The sequence below is a fragment of the Mus caroli genome, unplaced genomic scaffold (genome assembly GCF_978045245.1).
Source record: "Mus caroli unplaced genomic scaffold, Mus_caroli_1 scaffold_4, whole genome shotgun sequence".
In the NCBI taxonomy this organism is placed as follows: Eukaryota; Metazoa; Chordata; class Mammalia; order Rodentia; family Muridae; genus Mus; species Mus caroli.
The window spans coordinates 101,568,494-101,577,519 of record NW_028227259.1 but is presented as its reverse complement, the minus strand read 5'-3'; the positions used below and the strand labels follow the sequence as shown (position 1 = coordinate 101,577,519).

Below are 9,026 nucleotides of genomic sequence, written 5' to 3'. Positions count from 1 at the left end.
TTTTGAGTTCCTACATTTCATTCATGCTGTAAATAAAGGATTAAATGTAATAGGCCCAGTCCTGTGTTTTCCTTGAACTTACAATATAGGGGAGTTGATGGGGAAAAAGAAATAACTAAAATAAATCGCTCTAGGTAACAAGATATTCACTGGAAGACACCCCATCAAAGACAAGTCTCTTTAAATAAGAAAATCTTTAATTTGGGGTTGGCTTACAGTTTCAGACATTTAGTCCATTATCATCATGGCAGAAAGCATGGCAGGCCTGCAGGCAGATATGATGCTGGAGGAGCTGAGGGTTTTATACCTTGATCCACGGGCAGCAAGAAACTATGTACCACACTGGGCACAGCTTGAGCATATATGAGAACACAAAGCCCACCTACACAGTGACACACTTCCTCCAGTAAGGCCACACCTACACCACCATGTAGTGTTACTTCCTATGGGTCAACCATTTAAATACATGCCATACCTACTCAAACCACCATAACCCTCAGAACATATTGGATAAATTATAGAATGAATGGATGGATTTAAAACTTTGTAGTGTCAGTATCAATAAAGACTTTAATCAAAGAAGGGGTTATGTCTGAGCATAATATTACCTGACTACAATCTGATCACCTGGGAAGCTTTCAACTTTTTACTTTTTGGTTCAGTTGTCTGTAAACACTCTTTGTCAACATTGGGTTTGTCAGCTTTCCTTAAAGAAGCTAAGTCAGTTAGTCAACTTCCTAGACTGTATTGTAATGTTTATCTAATGATTTAATAACTATAACTTGGCATCAGTGACACAACATAATCCATTTTTTAATCATCAGGAGATCTTATAGTTAAATACTTACATTAAAGAGAAATTTTTAAATTAATTTTATTTGTAATTCATTTTTTTACACTCCATATTCCATTCCCCACCCCTCCCCATCCACCCTCTGACTGCTCCACACACACACCCCCACCCCTGCCCACTCCACCTGATTTCTAAACTCCCTGGGGCCTCCAGACTCTTGAGGGTTAGGAGCATCATCTTTGAATGAGCACAGACCTGGAACTTCTCTACTGTATGTGTGCTGGGGGCCTCATATCAGCTGGGGTATGCTGCCTGTTTGGTGGTCCAGTGTATGAAAGATCTCAGGGGTCCAGATTAATTAAGACTGCTGGTCCTGAGCCATGCGGTGGTGGCACACGCCTTTAATCCCAGCACTTGGGAGGCAGAGGCAGGGTTTGAGGATAGCCTGGTCTACAGAGGGAGTTCCAGGACAGCCAGGGCTACACAGAGAAACCCTGTCTTGAAAAACACAAACAAACAAAAAACAAACAAACAAACAAAAAACAAAAAAAACAAAAAAAATCTAAAAAACAAAAAAACTGCTGGTCGTCCTACGGAATCACCCTTCTAAAGAGAAAGTTTTTCTTGTAGTCTAAGACTTAAGAACTAAGGTAGATGAGAACATACGTTTGCATATTTTGGTGTGTTTGGAAAAATGTATATAAAGAATATATTAAATAATTTTATTGTATATATTATTTTGAATATAAAATGTCTTTCTACTGTTAAACACATGGAGAGAAAAATTAAAAGCAGTTTACATAGTATGCTGCATGAAGATCCAGGAAGACAAACTGGCAAGTAGCCCTGATGTCAGAAAGATATAGTAGGACAAACTGGCAAGTAGCTCTGATAGACTTTTTTAAAGGGAATGGAGACATGATGAAGAAAATCTGTGTTGCTCCCTGTCCTTCCTATCTCTTACCATTCAACTTGCATCTGCAGGTTACCTTTCTTTGCCTCCCTGTATAATACCTGAAGAGTTTGTTTAATGGGAAGTAAGATCCACTTAACAGAGTGAGATAACAGTCGTGCAGTACATTTCATTATTTTCTGCCTTGTTCTGTTTGGTTTTTCATTAGGAATAAATGAGTCTCTTCATTTAGCTAACTTAGATGCAATATATGCACCAATGTAGAAATTGCTACATTAACTTATTGGCTATTAAATTAATTTTAACTGGTAATTAAGTACTTTTTAATCTCCAACTTCACAGATAATAGAAAATTTTAAGTTTTCGTTAAGTGAAATTTTACTCTGGCCAACATAGAAAAGACTGGCCTACCTCCTCACACTAAACAACTAGAAGATGAAAAAAAAAATGTAGGAAATAATTTATTCATGACAGCTTACATAAAGTGATAAATGCCAGGACATGAAAAGGGAGTCTTTTTTTTTTCTTTTTTATTAGATATTTTCTTTATTTACATTTCAAATGTTATCCCCTTTCCTAGTTTCCCCTGCGAAAATCCCCTATCCTTTCCCCCATCCCCCTGCTCACCAAGCCACCCACTCCTGCTTCCTGGCCTAGGCATCCCCCTATACTGGGGCATAGAGCCTTCACAGGACCAAGGGCCTCTCCTCCCATTGATGACCGACTAGGCCATCCTCAGCTACATATGCAGCTAGAGCCATTAGTCCCACCATGTGTTTTCTTTGATTGGTGGTTTAGTCTCAGGGAGCTCTGTAAGAGTGAGAATCAATGGCATGGCACCACTAGCTTTGTTTTGAGCCACAGCATAGGGATATGTCACTCAGACAAAGCCCAGTGGAAGTAAATACCAAGGACACAGAGCTGATCTTTCATAGATACTAAGGTAGGTAACCAGTGCAGGGCACACAAAGGGAAGTAGAGCTGTGCTGGGGGAAAAAAAAAAAAAAGAGGTTCCTCAGAGAGCACCCAGAGTATTCGGCTCTGTACTGACCCATGCTCCTTTATGAAGAAAATGCCTGAGGCTGAGAAATACAGGAGAAGGAAGAAAAGGATCTGATATAAATCCAGGTCTGGGAGCTAAGACTGTTCCCACCAGCGACCAAACATCATTTGATTAGAGTACACAAATATATATACCTTTAATACCAAGAAGAATAATTACTCATAAACTAAGCATGGCCTGTATTTCTTCTAACAATTTTTAGAAGTAAAGTTGGAACTTCACCATGTCAATTTGCATCTCTGAAAGGGTAACTCCAACTGCTGTGAGTTTATGCATGCAACAGCTCTGCCATATTCAGAAGATACCATCTTGGGTGATTCATTTTCTTTCTCTCTCTCTCTCTCTCTCTCTCTCTCTCTCTCTCTCTCTCTCTCTCTCTCTCTCTCTCTCTCTCTCCCTCCCTCCCTCCCTCCCTCCCTTCCTTGTTTCTACAGCATTTCTGTTCCTCTCCCATGATGTTTTCTGAGCCTTGAGAGACACCTGGAGTGATGAGCATTCTACTCTCAATGATTGTGTGCTGAGAGCAGGTTAGAATCTGTGTATGAATCACTCTCCACTGCCAAAAAATGGTTTCTCTGATGAGGCCGGAGATGTGCACTAATCTATGTGTAGAGAGATGAATTCAGAAGGTAGTTCAATGCTAACTAAGCCGATTTAGCAGAATAATAATAGTGTGTTCTTCCTGGAGATCATGACGTGACCTGTGACTTCTAGGAATGATTTATAGTTACAGAGATGAGTTACATCCGATGGGGTGGGCCTTAACTCCAATTCAAAAGCTGTTGGTTGCCACCATAATGTTTATGCCACAACTGTACCACCAATGCTCATATCTTCTCAGATGTGACATGTCATTACTCTAGCTTGCAAAGTTTACAGTGGGGTTAAGACTCTCAGTGCTGTCCTGCCCCCTTTCTAGTCTGTGAAAGGTAACAAACAGGGAGGACATTCCCAAGTCATTTCTATCTTGACTTCTCCATATCCTGTGACTAAAGTGGTAGGGAGGCGCTCACGTGGCCTCATGCCTAGCTGAAGAGATATTGTCAACTGATGGCTTCTGGGAGAGGGAAAGTGAGTTCTCTTTATGAATATGGCCTAAGATAAGGTGTTCATGGTCCAGTGGATGAACCTATGTCCATGGACACAGAGGCAGGATGAATTAGCCTCAAGAGGTTTGAAGAAGAAGACATGAAGTTGGGAGGAGAATGTGTGACTGGAAAGAGGTTGGAGTGGAACTCCTGAGGAGTAGACAGGACCTAAACACATTATTTATATGTACAAAGTCACCAAAAATAATTTTTTTTCAAATAAAAAGTAAAACTAGAAAAAAAGCAACTGTTTCCAAGTGACTTATATACATCTCAGAACAGAGTTCCAGAAGACTGTCAAAGATGCAAGTGGGTGTGGGTCCCGCAGCCAGGTAAGCAAATCCTCAGCACCTAGCATGTCATTAAAAATCATCAGCTATACAAAAGAACATGGAAATACAAGCTATAATAAGACAATCAATAAGACAAAGTCAAACAGAAACTGACACAGGTGGTAGTTTTGGCAGAAAATGAAATTAAAAGCTATTCTAACTATACCCCACGTGTTTGAGTTTGGTAGATATTTTTAAATCCCCAAATTGAACTTCTAGGAATGAAAACTATGCTTGAAGAGGAAAAATATCACAGATGAATTAACTGCAGATTTAGATATTGTAGGTCAATCGGCTTGAAGACAGAGTGATTGTAAACCATAATTTAAACGAAGACAGAAAAAAGTATCATTAAGATGAATAGGAGTGAATTTGTAAGACATGCCCAGTGTGTAAGGTTTGAAACCTTAAGGGAGTAAACAATGAAAATATGGAAGAAATCATAACCAGAATTGTCTTAACTTGATGGAAGCTGTAAATCTGTAGATATGTGACACAGTGAATACCAAGGACATAACAGAGGAATACCAAACAAGAAAGCAAACACACAATTTACCACGACATAATAAAACTGATGCGAAAATATCCGTTTAAAAAAAAAACAAACAATGATATAGCTGTCTCTTGTGAGACTAGGCCAGGGCCTAGCAAACACAGAAGTGGATGCTCACAGTCAGCTATTGGATGGATCACAGGGCCCCCAATGGAGGAGCTAGAGAAAGTATCCAAGGAGCTAAAGAGATCTGCAGCCCTGTAGGTGCAACAACATTATGAACTAACCAGTACCCCGGAGCTCTTGACTCTAGCTGCATATGTATCAAAAGATGGCCTAGTCAGCCATCACTGGAAAGAGAGGCCCATTGGACATGCAAACTTTATATGCCCCAGTACAGGGGAACGCCAGGGCCAAAAAGTGGGAATGGGTGGGTAGGGGAGTGTGTGTGGGGGTGGGGGAGGGTATGTGAGACTTTTGGGATAGCATTGGAAATGTAATTGAGGAAAATACGTAATAAAAAAAAATGAAAACCATCAGTAACAAAAACTCTACAAGCAGTCAGAGTAAAGCAAGCTAAAGAATGACTAAAACGTAAGTGAGATGGGAAATGAAGCTGTTGGAGTAACTACTCCATGATTTTGTTGTTGTTGCTTGTTTTTCTTTTTTGTTTGTTTTTTTTCTTTTTTTTCTTTTTTTTTTTTTTTTGGTTTTACAAAGGAAAGGGTGGGAAAGGAAGTTAGAAATCTATACCCCAAAAGAGTTAGTTTTCAGTATTAACACAAAATGCTTTTCAACATTGGAAAAATTCATGTTCCATATATCTGCTCTCAATAGTAAATGATAAGGATACCACATAGGTAGAAAGGGAAGAAAAACAGAGATACAGAGCCACACACGCGAGAGTCCAGTGCATACTGAATATTTTCATAGAAATCCCTGGAAATGGTATGGAGGTGAGGGGCGGGGCTTAGGTGTGTGTGTGGGGGGGGGGGAATAGGCTCCCGAAGCTGTGGGACTGGCAGCTGCGCCTGCGCACTCCAGCGTACCTGACTGGCTGTTGTGTCTCCTAACTGGCATCACCAGGGAAACAGTCCACTGACCAGTTTCATGGCAGCCTCGAAGCAAACCTCTGCGGGGCCGTTGGTGGGAGCAGTGGTCCAGGGAACCAACTCCACTCGCTTTCTAGTTTTCAATAGCCAAACAGCAGAACTAGTTTGCACTCATCAGGTGGAACTGACACAAGAGTACCCAAAAGAAGGATGGGTGGAGCAAGACCCCAAGGAAATCCTTAAATCTGTCTATGAGTGCATAGCGAAAGCTTGCGAGAAACTTGCTGAGGTGAACATTGATATTTCCAACATTAAAGCTATCGGAGTGAGTAACCAGCGGGAAACCACTGTGGTCTGGGACAAGTTCACGGGAGACCCTCTGTACAATGCCGTGGTGTGGCTTGATCTCAGAACCCAGTCTACTGTGGAGACTCTCAATAAGAAAATCCCAGGAAATAGCAACTTTGTCAAGTCTAAGACTGGCCTTCCTCTTAGCACTTACTTCAGTGCTGTGAAGCTGCGGTGGATGCTGGACAACCTAAGACCCATTCAAAAGGCTGTTGAGGAAGGCAGAGCCATGTTTGGAACCATCGACTCTTGGCTCATCTGGTGTATGACCGGAGGAGTCAACGGAGGCATCCATTGCACCGATGTAACAAATGCATGCAGAACGATGCTTTTTAACATCCATTCTTTGGAATGGGATAAAGATCTCTGTGACTTTTTTGAAATTCCAATGAGCATCCTCCCAAATGTATGCAGTTCTTCTGAGATCTATGGCCTGATAACATCAGGGGCCTTGGAAGGCGTGCCAATATCTGGATGTTTGGGGGATCAGTCTGCTGCTTTAGTGGGACAAATGTGTTTCCACGAAGGTCAAGCCAAAAACACATATGGAACAGGATGTTTTTTACTATGTAATACAGGCCAGAAATGTGTGTTTTCTGAACATGGCCTTCTGACCACATTGGCTTACAAACTAGGCAAAAATAAGCCAGTTTTTTATGCCTTAGAAGGTTCTGTTGCTATAGCTGGTGCTGTTATTCGCTGGCTAAGAGACAATTTCGAAATTATAACGACCTCGGGGGAAGTTGAAAATCTTGCAAGAGAGGTAGGCACTTCCTACGGCTGCTACTTTGTCCCAGCCTTTTCCGGGTTGTATGCACCTTACTGGGAACCCAGCGCAAGAGGGATAATCTGTGGTCTCACTCAGTTCACCAACAAATGCCATATTGCCTTTGCTGCGTTAGAAGCTGTTTGTTTCCAAACCCGAGAGATTTTGGATGCCATGAATCGCGACTGTGGAATTCCACTCAGTCATTTGCAGGTCGATGGAGGAATGACCAACAACAGGATTCTTATGCAGCTACAGGCAGATATTCTGCACATTCCGGTAGTTAAGTCTGTCATGCCCGAAACGACAGCACTGGGAGCTGCCATGGCAGCCGGAGCTGCAGAAGGGATAAATGTTTGGAGTCTTGAACCTGAAGATTTGTCTGCGATCTTGATGGAACGATATGAACCACAAATCCAAGCCACAGAGAGTGAAATTCGTTTTTCAACATGGAAGAGAGCAGTGATGAAGTCAATGGGTTGGGTTACAGCAAAGGATCCTGAAAATGTCGATAACCCTGTCTTCTCTTGTCTGCCCTTGGGTTTTTTTATAGTGAGTAGCATGACGTTATTAATTGGAGCAAGATGTGTCTCAACTGCTGAAGAGTAATTTCAACCACGGACTTGCAATGTATGAACGTTTTACAGAAAGAATTCCATCTTTTAGTGTGAGACCAATATTATAGGTTTATTTTTACCTATAGGCCACTTGCTTACAGGAACCCATGAGGCCCCTACAAATACTCCTTAAAATAAAGGTTTTGAATAAAGAGAACACATTAGAAAAACAATATGAAAAATCTCGTGTTCTTATCAATAGATAAGTTGTTGTGATGGAGAAAAGCTCTGTTTTCCTTTTCCTGTTTGGTATTTTATTTGACATGCAACATTTACCTTTATATCATATAGAGAAGCTCATTTATAAATTCAGAGCACATGACAGCCAGTAGGCCAGACCACTACAGATGTAAATTCTTTAGGTTAAATAGTCATATGTCTAGGGCAACATAATATTTACCAAAAAGAAAAAAAAAGGTTTACTAAAAAGGTAGTGCTCAATCATAAGCATATGTATAACTACCTAGCAAAATTCAAAAATAGAATATATAACTTATATTGATAAAGAAATATGAATACTAAGTAAATATAAATATTAAATACTAAATAAATTCCTTATGTCTTGAACTCTTTATAACTATCTTCAATGTAAACTAGAAAACCAAAAGGCTGCAGATTAAATATTGTATATATATATATATATATATATATATAGTATTTTATATAACATATATTATGTAAATTTATTATTAGATAATTAGATATATTTATGTTTATGTTTATATAGTTATCATATGCTATTTGTTCATATTATATAAATATATGTTATATGTTTAAAATATTGTAAATATATAAATATTATAAATATATAGATATTATGATATATAAAGAATAAAGGCTGCAGTAATTATTTTCAAGAAAGAGAAGATTATGGAAACTACCATACAGGGCTTAAGAATAAAAGAAAAACTTAAGGTTGCAAGAGAACAAATGGAAGCATAACTTTTAAACTTCCTAGAACATGTTATTTATGTCATTTCGATTTATACATTAAAAGGCAGGCTATAAAACCAAAGTAAAAGAAAAAATTTATTAATCCCTTAAATATCTAAGTTAGAACCATAAACTACTAAGTTGATCCTAAGTACAGTGTAAAACAGATAAAAAGAATACATGATAGGTAGAAAAATATATTTAAATATAGTCATGATGAGGAACACATTAACTGTAAATGTTCCAGTTACTTCTAATCAAAAGCAATATCATGAAATTAAGGCAAGACCCAACTATGCATGTTCATCGAGAAAGCACTAATCATGTGTAGAAACAAAGGCTAAAAATGAAAGAATTGGAAAAGATATGTTGTGTTAAAATTAAAATAAATCTGAAGTACTTATTTCTGTGCTAAATGCCAAATTTCAGAACAAAGAATATCACCAGTGATAAAAAGATCATTTACAATGATAAAAGTAACAAGACAAACTCATCAGTGCCCATAGTAATCCTAAATATTTATGTACTTGACAATCACGCTTCAAAATGTGTAAAACATAAACACAGTAGAAATAAAATATTAATGTCAGCAAGCATTTTTATCACAATAGGACATGCAAGTGAGAAT

General features: G+C 38.9%; 1 protein-coding gene across 1 annotated transcript; it reads left to right on the top strand.

Annotated features, from left to right (window-relative positions):
* The first annotated feature begins 5,751 nt into the window (after nt 1-5,751).
* Nucleotides 5,752-7,630, top strand: Gk2 (glycerol kinase 2). Its single transcript, XM_021163033.3, has one exon. It carries the CDS (start codon nt 5,793-5,795, stop codon nt 7,455-7,457), a length of 1,665 nt encoding a protein of 554 aa, XP_021018692.1. The 5' UTR covers nt 5,752-5,792; the 3' UTR covers nt 7,458-7,630.
* The last annotated feature ends 1,396 nt before the right edge of the window (nt 7,631-9,026 follow it).

Excerpts from the sequence above, each read along its gene's own strand:
- Gk2 (XM_021163033.3), top strand. The coding sequence starts at position 5,793 with ATGGCAGCCTCGAAGCAAACCTCTGCGGGGCCGTTGGTGGGAGCAGTG.